This window comes from Colius striatus, chromosome 12 (genome assembly GCF_028858725.1).
Source record: "Colius striatus isolate bColStr4 chromosome 12, bColStr4.1.hap1, whole genome shotgun sequence".
NCBI lineage: Eukaryota > Metazoa > Chordata > Aves > Coliiformes > Coliidae > Colius > Colius striatus.
The window spans coordinates 27,916,398-27,931,505 of record NC_084770.1 but is presented as its reverse complement, the minus strand read 5'-3'; the positions used below and the strand labels follow the sequence as shown (position 1 = coordinate 27,931,505).

The 15,108-nt window shown below is 56.3% G+C and overlaps 2 protein-coding genes across 2 annotated transcripts; both read right to left on the bottom strand.

Moving 5' to 3' along the window:
• Window positions 1-1,204: 1,204 nt before the first annotated feature.
• LOC104553136 (small ubiquitin-related modifier 3) lies at window positions 1,205-4,603 on the bottom strand. Its single transcript, XM_062005506.1, has 4 exons — window positions 4,488-4,603; window positions 4,006-4,134; window positions 2,468-2,539; window positions 1,205-1,925 (listed from the first exon to the last, which is right to left on the bottom strand). Exons 1-4 carry the CDS (start codon window positions 4,506-4,508, stop codon window positions 1,863-1,865), a joined length of 285 nt encoding a protein of 94 aa, XP_061861490.1. The 5' UTR covers window positions 4,509-4,603; the 3' UTR covers window positions 1,205-1,862.
• Window positions 4,604-6,214: 1,611 nt separating this feature from the next.
• Window positions 6,215-13,636, bottom strand: PTTG1IP (PTTG1 interacting protein). Its single transcript, XM_062005667.1, has 7 exons — window positions 13,547-13,636; window positions 11,322-11,374; window positions 10,320-10,428; window positions 8,427-8,529; window positions 8,261-8,326; window positions 7,855-7,901; window positions 6,215-6,944 (listed from the first exon to the last, which is right to left on the bottom strand). Exons 1-7 carry the CDS (start codon window positions 13,626-13,628, stop codon window positions 6,901-6,903), a joined length of 504 nt encoding a protein of 167 aa, XP_061861651.1. The 5' UTR covers window positions 13,629-13,636; the 3' UTR covers window positions 6,215-6,900.
• Window positions 13,637-15,108: the final 1,472 nt, after the last annotated feature.

Genomic DNA, 15,108 nt, shown 5'->3' with positions numbered 1-15,108 from the left:
CCCCTCGGAAGGGCCGCAAGGCGCGAGAGCAGTACAATGGCCCCGAGGAGTGCGAGGCACAGAGTGAGTATCAGACTGCATTTGGTGTGTGCAATAGCGAGGGAGAACACACAAGTGTACAAATTGATGGAATCATAGAACGGTAGGGGTTGGAAGGGACCTCTGGAGATCACCCAGTGCAACGCCCCTGCCAGAGCAGCACCACCTAGAGTAGGTCAGGCAGGAACTCGCCCAGCTGGGTTTGACTGTCTCTAGAGGAGAAGACTCCACAGCCCATCTGGGCAGCCCCTGCCAGTGCTCCCTCACCTCAACAGGGAACAAGTTTTTCCATATGTTTAAATGTTTTTGTGTGCCAGCTTCTTCCCATTACCAGTCACTAGATACAAGTGCTGCCCCAGCCTCCTGACACCCACCACTTAAATACTAATGAGATTCCCCCCTGCAGTCTCCTCCAGACTGAACAGCCCCAGGTCCTGCAGCCTTTCCTCAGCAGAAAGATGCTCCAGTTCCCACATCACCTTGGTATCCCTGCCCTGGCCTCTCTCCCACAGTTCCCTGTCCCTCTTGAGCTGGGGAGCCCAGAACTGGACACAGGACTCCAGATGAGGGCGCATGATGACCAAACAAGAAGATCCACAAGCCATCCCAGTCTGTACACCGGAAAAATAAAATAAGGGCCCTTCTGTTAGTTTCCAGCAAGTATGAGGTGACCCAAGGCAGCCACGTGTGTCTGGGAGATGTGACAGGCAGATTAATACCCCCCAGAGCAGCAGCAGACAGTCTGTGGAGGTACAAGGGGATGGTCTAGAATAGACTCCACACTTCTGAGAGGATTGTTTTGGGGTGGTTTTTTTGCACACACACATTTATCTCCCTCCTTGCTCACCAGACTCTTGACATCATCACTGCCTGGTGAACATGACAAGGTGCTTTTTTCCCCCCATTTATCCATTTTACCTACCAAAACTGAGTATGAAAAAGAAACCTGCACAGTGCTTGTACCCACTGAGAAACAGACATACTAAAGGCAGCAGGAGAGAGGGGACAGTTCCTGCCTGGCCCTCAGCAAACAGCTGGAGCCGCAGCAACAGGTTTTTCCTGGTGAGCTTCCACAACAACAAAAGTCCTGCTGCTTTACCATCAGGAGCGTGGAGTTTTTGGACCAGCTGCTCTGGTTGTGACAATAATTCAGGCCAGATCTCACTTCTGCATTAAAAAAGTATATTTCAGACAACTTTATCATAATATGACAAAGCACATGTAAATCTGCACTGTTTTAACCGCCAGCTCCCCACAAAGCGTTGTCTCTGCCTGGCCCAGCCTCCTGCCAGAGGCTCCCCCACGTGCAACACACACTAAAAAACCCTCTGAGTCAGCACCTCCGTTCCTTCTCCTCGGCTTTTCTTAAAAGGAAACGTTTACACTCACAATTGGCATGAAAATATACTGAATTATTTACACGATTAGAATTGGACAGAGGGGGCAAGACTGGCCAGAGCCAGGAATGAATGCTCCATGTCCTCACACAGGGGTGAGGATTTAGGCCACAGGTTTAAAGACAAAAAAAAAAACACCCCAAGATAACAGCAGAGAGACAACACATATTACTTAAATCTGAACTGAAATCAAATTGGCCCAATTTAAGATCTAGATTAATCCCTGCAGATACCCTTTTGACTTGCACACACAGTACGTCAAAGACAACAAGCAATTTTGGTAAATGTCCTCTAAAAGTTGAGAAGAATCCTGTGTGATTGGCATGTTCATTTGTTTACTATTTAATAGCAAATCCCAGGACAGATGAGAGAGTGAGGTGTGACGAGGATCCTTAAGCTCCTCTTCTCGCAGGGACGGCACATGCCTTAGCACGCTCCACCCGTCTGCTGCTGGAACACATCGATAGTGTCTTCATCCTCCATCTCCAGCTGGCAGAGCAACACAGAGAACACGAGATGCGAAATGCACAGCCTCACGGTGACAGAAGCGCTCAGCTCTCAGCTCCCAACATGTACCCGTAACAGAAGGGTAAGTTTAATCCCCTCATGCATGAAGCACCTTTCCCAGGACTCTGCTGCCCCTCAGAAGGGGCATGAACAATGCCCAATGGGGCTCCAGTTGGTCAGACCGACCCCAGCAGCATCCCCAACAGGTCCCCAGCTAAGTGGCCTCTCAGTTCCTCAACCACCCAAGAAACTCCCTGCTTGAAGTGGGATGGGCCTGACACCACCAGCACTTGCCAGGGGTCCTTTCCACACCAGCACTCTAGTGCTGGCTTGTTCAGCTACCCATTTCCCCAGCACTGAAAACATTCAAGGGGGGGGGAAAAAATATCCCACCTGAGGTAAATTTGGAATGTGGTAATCTTACAGCAACTGCTTCAGAACCCTTTTGATTTCAAACTCCTTTGACCTACCCACAGACAGCACAATCTCTGCACAGCCATTTGCAGCAGAATTGTGTCCCATACCTGTGCAGGCGTGTCCGTTTCACTAATTGGTTGTCCATCAAATCTGAATCTAATCTGCCTCATGGACAAGCCCTGCAAATGTAAAGGAATTCATATGAGACTGTGCTTTTGTTTCAGGATCCAAACCAACCATTTACTGTCAGGATAAATATGAACAGAACTAAAAGCCCACAAGATTTCTCCAGGTGTGAAACTTGGCGTGTGGATCTCGCTACAGAAGAGGAGGAAGCAGAGCAGCCCCAGCGAGGACTGAGTCCACAGGGCACCAGAGGCTCTCATCCAGGTTCTGATCCTGCTCTGCATGCACAGATATCAAGTTAATTTGCAAAAGTAATTGAAGAAATCAATTAATGCACCATCTGTACAGCCCCAGAGGATGTGTCAGCAACTGCTTCCCAGGCAGACAGGGCAGTAACGGTGGATTAAGCTGACTCAAAGGAAAACAACCTTTAAAAAGCCCTGGAAAACCCCTTTTTTGTGTAGCCAGCTGTCAGCACCAACTGCCCCTTATCAACACAAGGTTTTGCCCACCTCAGGCACCTGCTCCAAGCTCCAATTCTTTACTTTATGATGAAAAAAGAAAGCATGAAGAGCAGCATCTGAGGAAAAGAGAACCTGAAAGACATCTTCCTCACAAGGCTGATTAGAGAAATGCAGGAGTGTGGTGCTGAACCCAAGCTGAAGCCAGGACTGAGCCTTGTTTTGCCAGCATTTAATCACACGAGGCAATCTTTAATCCCTGGTCTTTTCCTCCCCAAAAGTCTTCCAAGTCCCTGTGCAATTCACGCTCTCAGTCACATGCAGAGCCACAGGAAGGCAACGACTCCCCACACCTCTCTGCAGACTTGGTTCTGGGTCCTGACCCAAGAGGCATCGTGCTGCAGCAGGCTGGGCTGAGCATCACCCTCAGGGCAGTGAAGGATCCCATGTGTAATAGACAAGGGAACCATGAGCAAATCCTGGCTAAGCTTCACAGAAAGCCCTTTGCACCCCCAGCCTCTGCCCTGAGCCAGATGTAGAAGCACAGGCTCAAGAGTAAGGTGTAAGGATAAATCCTATTTGGCTCAGGATGGCCCTGAAAAGTGGTATCTGAGGCAGCAGCAGAGCCAGCCACCTGTGGAACACAGCAGGCTGCAGGAGAGAGATGTAGAGAAGGGAGAACATAACCCACAAAGCCTCAACACAAGAAAACTTGTTGTGTGCCCTCTCCCAACAGAAACTGCACTGTGTTAAGTCAATCAAGATGGAACTGAGGGTTCTGAGGATAAAAGCTGAGTGAGCTGGCCTTGGAGACAGGGATTGGAACTGGAGAAATGTCAGTAATGCTGCTGGGACGTTTTGAGAGCTCTTGTAGCTCCTGGTAAGGAAGAAAAAGATTGCATGAACCGAAGAGGAAAACTTCTAACACCTGAGAACTGACAGCATCGAGCCCTGGCTCTCCCCCACGCCTGGACACTCAACTCCGGCGCCTCCAGCCCTGTGGGCACACTCCCGCCGCGCCGAGGGCCCTTCCCCGGGGGCAGCCGGGGCCGGCCTACCTGCCGCTCGCAGTACGCCTTCATCAGCTTGCTCAGCGGCGTGTGCCGTTTGATCTTGAACTGCACCACCGAGCCGTCCTGCCCCGCCACTTTCAGGTTGATGTGGTCGTTCTCCGTTTTCACGCCTTCCTGAAGGTAAAGCGCGAGCGAGACGCGTGTTCAGAGCGCGGGCGGCCGAGCCCCGCCGCTCCCCGCGGCAGCTCACGGCTCCTCGTGGCGGGGCCCGGCCCTGCCCACCACCCGCCGCGGCCTGCGGACACGGGGGCTCGGCGGACGGTCTGGCTGGCCACTGCCGCCTCCACACCGCTCCCCTCCTCCTCCTCCTCCTCCCGCCGGCGCGCCGCGGCCCGGCCCGGCCCATCGCGCCATCTTGGCCGCCGCACGCCGCCGGGCGGGGCGGAGCCCCATGGGCGGCCCTGCCCAAGAGCCCGGCGGAGAGGCCTCTTCCCCCGCTCCCCTCCGCGGTCCCCGCCGCGCCTCACCTTGGGCTTCTCCTCCGACATGGCGACGGGATGGGACGGGACGGGACGGGGGGGCGGGAGGGCACGGGCACGGCGCGCGCGCTCGGCTCCCGCTCGGCGCCCGCCACCGCCGCCGCCCGCGAGAGCGCGCGCCTCGGCCCCGCCCCCGCGCCGCCGCCGCGCGCCCCCATTGGCCGGCGCGGCCGAGTCACGTGGAGCCGCCCCCCCCCCCCCCCCAGCGGCTCTGGGAACTGCGTCAGCGGGAAGCGGAAGAGCGGCGCGGGCGGGGCCAGCGCCTGCGGGTGCCGGCCCAGCCGCACGGGGGCGCCGTCGCACCAGCGGCGCGGCGCTCCCGCCGCAGCGGCCCCTGAGCGCCCGCGGGACCCGGCAGCGGCTGCGCCCGGGGCTGCGGCTCCAGCGCTCCGCGCAGCGCTGGGCCCCTCCCCGCCAGGCGAACACTGAGGGGCTGCAGCGTGGCCAGAGCCGGGCACAGAGCTGGGGAAGAGGCTGGAGTACAAGGGTGCTGGGGAAGGACCGAGGGAATGGGGGTGTTGAGCCTGGAGAAGAGGCTGAGGGCAGACAGGAGCACTCTCTGACACTCCCTGAGAGGAGGCTGTGGCGAGCTGGGACTTGTTCTCACCATTACGGGACAAGAGGAAATGGGCTCAAGTTGCCCCAGGGGAGGCTGAGGCTGGAGCTGAGGCACAACTGTTTCCCTGAGAGGGATGTCAGCCCCTGTGCCAGGCTGCCCAGGGAGCTGGGGGAGTGCCCAGCCCAGGAGGGACCCCAAAGCCGTGGAGCTGAGGTGCTGAGGGCCATGGGTTAGCGCTGGGCTTGGCCATGTAGGATCATCAGAGGCTTTGGAAGGCAGCCCCTAAGCCAGTGTTGCCAGAGCCCAGATGGTGAGAAGAAGATGCAGCACAACACTGCAAACCCCATCTGGGTCAAGCACAGTGTAAGAAATATTGATGTTGCTTTTGCAGAATTAGAAAGAAATTAAGACAAGGAATTTCAACTGCTGTCTGCCTCTGTGTAATGGAAATCAGTGGGCTGACCATAAGACTGTTATCTGTTTGCAATGTTAACTAGAGTTTTAAGTCTCAGGACTGTGGGGAATGGGTGATAATACACAAAAACCAGACATCCCCTGAGGGGATGTAAATCTTGGAGTACCTAATCAATGGGGAAGCAAGGGAGGGACCTTGCAGCTGGGATAGGGAATAAAAAGCCCAATATTGTATCTATGAGGTGTGCCTACTAGCTAGGACACCCACTCATGCAAGAATGCTTAATAGAAGTGCTTCACTGCAGAGTCTGACCTGAGTCTTTCAGAGAAAGCTTGCTTTGTTTCTCACAACAGGACCACAAAAGAGCTGTCAGCCCCCATCCTCCTTTCCCCACTCCTGGATCCCACACACAGGTAGCACAACACAGGACTGAGTCTGTTCCCAACATGCCAGGAGCCCCTCCTTGGACAAGGGCTCTTAGGACTGCTGGGGACACAGGCCAAGCTCTTGCAGAGAGAACCAGCCCCTTTCTTAGAGAGCAGTATTACTCCCAACACCCAGCTTTTCCTATGGCAGCCAACAGACTCCTTTCAAACCCAGCAAGAGTTCAAGGCAGCCTTGCTCCTGCCTGCCTCAGCAGCAGGGCCTGGCCAGCCCAGGCCAGCTCCTGGGGACAACACCATCAGCCATCACCAAAAGCCTGTGCCTGCTGTGGAAGCAGAATTCAATTCTTCTGACTAGGACAGTAATCAAATCAGTTTAATAGATAATCAACATACTGTAAATGCATGAGAATCCTACAGTATTGCTATCAGCCATGGCTCTCAGGCCCAGGAGACCACCCTTCTAGGAAGGCACAGAGGTAGGAGAGTCACTGGGGCATTTCCCCACATTAGTTGCAAGTGAGAATGTGCACGTGGGACCTTCCTCCTGGAGACCTGAGATAACCAGAAACTGGTGCTGTTTGAAAGGAGTGCTGGTGTGCTGGCACAAGTACAGGCACGTCGAGTGACAGACAAGGCCTCTCACTGACCAGTGAGTCAAGAGACTTACTGGCTTTTGACCATAGTAAAAGTAGAAAAGGAAAATGCAGGACAGAAGAGCCAGAGGAGCCTGGCTCTGTGTGTGTGTGGCAAGAGATGTGTAAGGTCAATTTTGCCCCTGGCCAGGGACAAAGACTGTTATTTGCATTGCTTTGGACTCTGTTACCATCCCAGGGGTGAGTGAGAAGAAAGGTGTCATCCTCCCATGTGGCCACCACATCTTTCTGCAGCAGCAGAACTGAGCAAAGCTCTGGGAGCAAACCGAGCACCTGGAGTGGGGACAATGGTGTCCCCAAGCACCTGGCTCATCTGCTGTGGCAGCTGGTTGGGCTCCTGGCAGCAGGGGAAGTGTGGAGTCCTGCAGGGCAGGCACAGCTGGAGATGTTAATTATCAAACTTTGCATAAGGGTTCTCTTCCTTGAACAGGCCTAGAAGAGAAGAGAAGAGAGATTAGTTCAGACAGCAGCTGCTCTGCCAGTCACAACCTGCAAGAAACCTAAGTCTTGGTAAATCTCTCATCATTTGTGCTTCATTTAGCCTCCTGTCCCACAACCCTCCTGAGAGACCTGCTCCTCCTCCAGCTGTGTGTGCAGTCAGCACTATTTCCACTGCACAAGGGGAAAGATCCATGAAGATGCTTGACCTGATGGCAAACTCCCCTTCTAGGCAGCCCACAAAGAGTAAAGACTGATCCTCCTGAGCACCCCTTTTGCACCCCTTGGCAGCAGAGCCCAAACCCAAATCGCATTGCAACTCTCAGCCCCTGCTCCTACATCCACAGACTGGGAGGCAGCGAGCCAGGGTATAGGTCTGATGGGCCAGCCTGCTTTCCCAGCCCCATACCAACTCTTTTGGGGAGGGACAGCCAGAAAGGATGAGATTGCAACCCCTGCCATCAGGCTGCAGCAAGACAGAGCCCAGGAACGGCAAGACAATCCTGGAGCACAGCTCTTCCTCCTCCACAGGCAGCCTTTTCCCCCACCAAGAGCTCCTCCAGGCACAGCTTTCCCTGCTCTTCCTCTCTCCCCAGAAGAGCCAGCCCACTCAGAAGCCCCACGTGGCGAGTTGGGAGGAGGCAGGTCCCAGGGAACGAGTGTCAAACACTCCCTCTTCCCTGGCAGAGAGCGGCAGCACTGGAGGTGGGCAACACCCTGTGACCTGAGCATCGCTAAGCTTGCTGCCAGGGGGCAGAGAGCACTTCAGAGAGAAGGGGGAAGTGGAGCCTGTGCTTTCCCTGCTGGCCAGGACTCCTCTGCAGCTGTAAGCATAGCAAGGAACACAGCTCCCGAGGCTGCTCGAGCTGAAGCGTGGGCTGAGCTGCTCGCTTCAGCACCATACCGTATTTCCTTCGGATTTCATCGTGCCGTGACTTCATCTCTGCTCTCCTGCAAGAAGCACACAGAAAACCCACCAGTCAGTGGCTGAGCAAGTGCTGCAGCTCTTTGCTTCTTCTCAACCTAGAGAGCCCAGGCTGCTGCTCAGCCCACCTCCCCAAGGCACTGGGACCACCAGAGCCCTCACACTTCAGTGGCCCTCGGTGGGTCAGACACACAACACTTGTGGTGCTGCATCAACAAACCACCCCAGAAGGACAATGCTCACGAGGGTTATGTTTAAGCCAGGGCTGAAGCAGCCACTGACTGCATGTGTCGAGCCCCTTGTGCTTGTTTGGTACAGACAGGAACCAAATTGTTGAGTGGGCTGAGGCAGTGTGGCTCGCTCAGGGGCTGCAGGGCAACCTCACCTCTCCTCCTGCCGTACCCGCCTCTTCTCCCGCTCCCGGGCTGCTCTCTCCTCATCCTTGTCTGGCCTGACAGACAGAAGAGCCTGTTAGCAGCACTCAGTTCTGGAGCAGCACAGGGCTGCACCCGAGCCACCCCCAGAGAACAGGGCACCCCTCTGATACTTGCTTTTTGCTCTTTTTCTTACAACAGCAGCAGCAGCAGATGCCCAGTGCGATCAGAATTGTTCCTCCCACCACAGACATGGCAATGATCAGAGCTTCAAAGTTCACTACAGGATTTGACAAAAGGCATTTAGCACACAAACTCAAGGCTGCCTGCAACTACAGTATTGGCCAGCACGTGGCTGCTGTCCCCAGCAGCTTCAGCCACTGGGCCACAGGCACACGCAGCTGTGAGAGGGACAGCATAAGCTGTAGGTGTTCCAGGGGCTGGCACCAGCACTCACACACCACCTGAGGATACACAGCTGCCAACTACAGCACTAGGCGACTGGCCATGAAGAAAGGCGAGAACAAACACACTCTGGTCAAACTCCTCTGACAGAAATGGAGCAAAGTTGTCTTAATCACTAACCCAGGTGAACAGTAACCCACCAAGGGAAAAAACAGGAGGCTTCTGTGCTGAGGAGCAACCCCCAACAGAGGCCACAGCTGGCACTGACATTCCTGCCCATAGGAGTCAGCCTCAGGAGTCATCCCAGATGACAGTGGACTGGGGTGCTTGGGGGATTCCAGGTGGTGCCTAGATGTGCCTGTTTTGGCTGCTCTGCAGGAGCTGAGCAGGGTAGCTGCCTCCTGGTGACAGGCTTTGGAGCTGCTGCCTCACAACCATGTGTTCTGTGCTGCACAGGGGTGAACAGATCCCCCAAGCCCTGGGGAGATGTTGTGGTGGGGTGCCTGAAGCAGCAGCCTCAGCAGCACTGCTGGCTCCAAGCTGATAAATCCCAGTGGATCTTTCAGGGTGAGCCTGGAGTGCAAGATCACCCTTCCCCACAGAGGGAGGTCCATGGCAGAGCACCGGGCACTCCTCCACCTGAAAAAGGCTTAAGTCATGCACCAAAAATGCAGCCTCACTCAGGAGCTAATCTCCCACAGGACTAATCTCTACAGCGAGTTTTGCAAGCAAAGGAATGTGCTATTCTACAATGAAACCTTTTGTGGAGCTACTCACATAAAACCTAGTATTTCAGGGTCTTAGACAAGTTGCAGGACAGCCATGCTGTGGTGCTCACAAAGAGGAGATTCTTCCTTCACAGGGTATGGGAGTGGTTTTAGCTCTCTAGTGGGTAGAGAGCCCAGCCTCAAGCACAGCAGACGACAGGCAACCACAATTCAACTCCCAGGTTCCCCATCAAGGGAACCAGCTTGCTTCCTAGCTGTCCCCAAAAGCTGGGTCCTGAGAGAACAAGCTTGGTGTAAAAACACTAATTTCTCCAGAGACCCACCAGGAGGAAGAGCACCAAGGACAAAAGGCAGCCAGCAGTGGGCTAGCAGCCAGAAAAAGCTCCATGGGTGACCTGGCTGCAGGCAGCCAGCTGCAGCACAGCTCATGCAGGGCTGGTTTTGGAAGAGAGTGGATAGGAGCTGAGCAGGACCACAGCCCACTCAGCATTAGAAGCCCAAGCAGGCCTCCAGAGAGGTCACCTCGCTTCTGGTTCCAGGAACCCCTGTGAATTTAAAAAAGCTGCCTGGGACAGCAGCCACACAGCTAAAAGTGAAGAGCCAGAAGGAAAAGGGTGCTGAGGAGAGAGCTGCTGAGGAGCCAGACACTGGTGTGCACACTTTTGATCAGTGGGAGGGCTGCATGGGACCTTCCACTCTTGTTCCTGGCTGCTGGCTGTTGGGAAGCCTCCATCAATCACACCAAAGCATAAGGAACACATTTAGAGTAGCTAAAGCCCCACAGGTCCTTCTCGCCAGAAGGTAGGGAGCTGCTCACACTCTGCTTTCTCACCCACGCTTTGGGAAGTGTGAGGAGCCCTGAGTGACTTCAGCCTGCCACTGCTACACCAGCAGTGAGAAAGGGAGGAAAGGGAAACCTCCTGTTTTGAGCACTTACCCCAGCAGACTCCCCAGCGCGCAGAGCGGAGCTCGCACATGTCGCCCGGGGGAAGGACTCTGCGGACCGGGTACTCCACACACCTCCCACTGCTGGCACACCACAGGCACTGGGACAGAGGGAGCAGGCAGAACAGTGTTACTGCCTGTTAGCCACCCCCTGCTTTGGCAGCCACAGCGACAGGGCCCCCTGCTGTCTGCTCCCGAGATCCAGGTGCCACCCAGGACACTCAGGAGCAACAGGTAAACATGGGCTGCATCAGGCTTGGCTGCACCAGGACAGGCAGCTGAAGGGAGTGCAGGTTCCTACAGCAGGCAGAACCCTTCTCCCTGCTGGCAGGGTGGTAGTAATCACCAAATCCTTTGTGTTTATTCCACAACACAGCATTTTGAGGACAAGAAAGCCTTTGAGATAAGCCACTCAACACAGAGAGGAGGAGCAGCAGTTTGTGTGTGCCCTCAGCTGTCTTTCCCAGTCAGACTACCTGCAGCAGCTTTGCACCCTCCTCTCCTGGTGGCTCCAGTCCCCAACACCAGCTTCAGTTGAGTTTGGTCAAACTGGTTCTGCCCACATCAGCTGCAAGATCTGACTCAAGTTCAAGTTTGCTGATATCAGAGATAAGGCCCAGACTGGCAGGACACAGGTACACATCCTGCAGCCACTCAGTGCCACAGCACACATGGACTGTGGAGGGGCAGCTTGAGCAGCCAGCACAGCCCACCCAGGTCCTGCATTGTGCACGTCCCCAGGGGCATCTCCCACCCGTGAGGAGGAGCTCAGCAGCCCTGTTACTCAACTCAAAAAGCATACAGCAAAACCCAAGCAGTGTCTGGCAACATCTCCCTCTCACCAGCAAGGGTGGGTGGCATTTGCAGTGTGCTCAGGACAAGGGGAGGGGAGCAGCCCCCATTCTAGGAGGGAAAGTGCTCCACAACAGCCCTACGGAGCCCACGCTGTTTTCAGGCATGGGGAGAGGTTGGGAGTTTTACTGCTGCTACTTACAGTGACATTTTTCAGACACTCCTCACAAGTCCTGTTTGTATACTGCTGACAATCTGCAGGAAGGTAAAAACAAAAGACACCTCAGTACTTTGAAGAGCTTTTCAGTGGTTTAAACCTTCAGGCTCCTCAGAGCTTGCCCCTGCAGCCACTCCTGCCAGACCAGCAGCAATGCAGCTTAATGCTGCTGCAAGAGCTGCCAGCTTCAGACAGCAGTGTCATGGTGGGATGCCCACACACAGATGGAAGCCCTCTGCCTTGCCCACACCAACCCCAAAGCCCAGAGCTGGGAGTTCCTCTCTCTGGGTCTCATGTTTCCCTAAAGCCTGAGCATCTGCTGCAGGCAGTGGGACAGTTTGGAGGCACAGCTGGGGTCAGCCCCAAGGGACCCTGCAAGGGGAAGACAGGCACTAGGCAGGGCCCAGATCACCAGATAACAGAGCAGCTCAAGCAAACAAGCCCCAGACAAGGAAGTTCCTACCAGGAAAAGCAGAAGCAGGGGAGCACAAGGAGGGACACACAGCTCCAGTCCCCACAGGAGCCTGTACCCTCCCTGCTGCACAAGGGCCACACCTTGCCACAGCAAATCCATCCAAACCCTCCTGCAGGAAATGCTCCAGGTGCAGGGTCAGATCTCAGATGGCTGATTGGACAAGGTGGCCCAGTCCAGCCACCTTCCTGGGCTAGCCCATAGCTCCTGGCAGTACCAACTCATGGGGAAAAGGCCACTTGCCTGCCACTCACTGGTACATTGCCCTGGGCCCTCAGGAAGGGCAGGTTGCCAGCCCTTGAGGACCAGCCATTTAAACCTCACCTAAAGAGCCTAAGCACCAGCCTGCTTGTGGTTAAAAAATCCCTCCAAATAAAGCAATTTTCCTGCCTGCTCAGTAATGGGTGGAAGGAGGAGTGCTGCTTCACACCACCTTAATCAGGAGCAAGATCTGCCCCAGAGGTGCTTGTTTTCCACGCTCACAAGCAGCATGTTCTCTCTCCAGCTGGCAGGAGCCCTCAGCTGGGACCCACTGACAACAGTCACATGCTCTGCTCAGCCCTCCAAACAACTGGGCAATTTATTAACACAGCTCAGATAAGGGTGTTTACACACTGCCCAGAGAGGGGAGGCTGAGATTGCACATTTCAGACACTCGAGGAAACTGCGTCTTCCCCCCGTTTCTCCAGCCAAGGCCGGAAAAGCAGCAGCAGCAGGAGAGGGTGGGCTTCATCCCAGAGCCCTGCCCTCCCTGGGCTTCATCCTCTGAGCCACTGTCTTACAGCTGGATGGGAATGAGCCCATTCCAGGGCCTTGCAGACCTTTGGGATAGGGCTTTTGTCTGAAGGCCTGATCTCAGGGGACCAGCCCACCCTCACAGGGTGACATGGAATGCACTGCAGGCCTCAGGGACAGAGGTGGGACTGCAGCTCTTGCTGTGCCAGAAGCCTCCTGGATAATGCTCTTGCCACTTGGCCACAAGAGAAGTGAAGCAAACTGGCTTGGGGCTAAAGGAAACAGCAAAACACATGCTGGTCCTCCCTCTCCTTCCCAACCAGAGCTGCCATGTGGCCGTCACAGGGCTGCTCATCACGTGGAGGACGCTTCCTTGCTCAGATGAGAGGGCAGGCTTCTCAGGACACCCCTGAAGCTGGTTGTCCCTGCCCTTTGATAGAGCTTCTCCTCGACCTAGCACAGCACTCACACGTCCAGGCTACATCCCTGCACCCACCAAGGAGCAGCAGTTGGCCACCCATCACCTCTACCTGACAGCACCCAACTTCTTCCTGGCCTGAAGCTCTTGGCCTGAGGCTGCTGCAGTTGTCCCTGCCCTGACAGGGACCTGCTCCAAAGAGCATCGGGGGGGCTCTGACTGCCCCTGCCCAGGCCAGGCACCTACAGCAGCAGCTGGAAGAGCAGCAAGCAGAGCCTTCTGCCCAGTAGCCCATCTTCCAGACCTGCACAGGATCACACCCCGCAGAGCTCCCAGCAAGGAAGGGACCTGAGCCTGCCCAGCCCCACCGCTCTCGGCCCTGGGCGCTGGCCAGTGGCTACTGCGTGGCGACAGCCTGCTTCACGCACAGCCGCCCCGCAAAAGCTGCGCCCAGAGTCACCGCAAAGCCCTGAGTTTCGGGTGCTCTGCGAAGAGCTGCCCGGCCTCGGCCCCCACCCGCATCCCCTGCGCGGGGAGGACACGGCGGGGCTGCGGCCCCGAGGAGCGTCCCGCGCCCGCGCTTACCTCCGGCCACGTCCTGCGCGGCGGCGGCGGGCAGCAGGAGCACAGCCAGAGCCAGGGCGCAGGGCCGCAGCAGCGGGGCCATGGCGGAGCGGGACGGAGCCGGGGCCGGGCGAGCCGCAGCCAGCGCCTATGTAGGGCCGGGAGCGGGGGCGGGCCGGGGGCGGCCCCGGGGGCCGGGCAGCAGGGAGCCGGCGGCGAGCGAGCACCGGCCGGAGGAGCGGGGAAGACGCGGGGACAGGGGCCGGTGCGGGGAACGGAGGAGCTGCCGCCCAGCCATCCCTCTCCGAAGAGGGTGGAGAAGCCCTCGGAGTACCATAGCTCACGGCGAGGACCAGCGCTGCCGGGACTGGCCGCGGCAGGAGGAGGAGGAGGAGGAGGAGCGGGCGCGGCGTCCCTCTTCACGCATGGAAGTGCATGAACTCTCTGAATCTACAGAGCGGTTCGCGTGATGCACCGCGGTGGAATGTGGGTGAGGGACTGATTTTACGGGAGACTCTGGTATCGTTTGCGTAAAACAAGTGAGAGGCCAGCCCTGCCCCGGAGAGGAGGACTCGGCTGCTGGAGAAAGCCGTCCAGGAAGGGTGAAGGACGGCTTTATCCCTGGAACAGCCCCGGCATCCCAGCCCCTCTGGCACCACTTTGAAACCCTCCCAGCGCCATCTGGCCACACAGCTCAGTACCTCCAGCGAGAGTGACGCCAGGGACCCGCAGACAAGCGGCACAGACTGAGCAGCTTTGCTGGGATCAGCAACCGGGAGGGCCAGTGGTTAGTCAAGTGGTGTTCTGCCTGAGCGCTTGAAGGGTCTAAGAACCCCGTGTCAAACGGCATTGGGGTGTCCTGTTTTGTCTGGGACACCATGTGCACACAGAGAAATACCCACCCTGGTAATTCCGTGTTTGCAGCCCAGCCTCTCACCCTGCTCAGCACGGGCCAGGTGCAGGTACCCATGACAGACAGGGTGCTGGGCTCTCCCTCACAGGCAAAGCAGGAAGCCAGCTGGCCTCAAGCCAGCACATTAAACATTCAAAATGTGAGAAGTTGCATCAATATAAATGAGGATTTTCACATGCTGTAGGTCAAGAACAGAGCTGAGCACTCTCCTGTGCAGAAGCCAAAGAGCTCTGCACTGCTTGATTCATGCCCAGCGCTGCCAGCAGCCACAGGATCAGGCGTCCAACTGCCAGGAAGGTCACAGTGCTGCCTGCGTGGGACTGCTCTGGGACCTGGATTTACCCCAGATACCTTGGGAACAGGGGAAGAGCATCACTACCTGCATGTGGCCTTCTTGGCAGCAGCGGGCCAAAACTGCTGTCCCTACAGATAAGTCAGCACAAGGTGCCCTGTCCCCAACAGCCCTGCAGCCTGAGAGCTGGAGCTGAGTGGGCCTTGGGCACCAGCATAAAGGCTGATCCAGAACAAGACCAAGCTTTTTCAGTCAAACCACAGCTGCAGATTCTCAGAGGTGTCTCACACTGACACCATCAGCTCATCCTTGCTGCACTCCCAAAACACACCTTTCCCCCCTTGAGGTGCAGGCAGGAGCAGGCAGCTTGGCACGGGC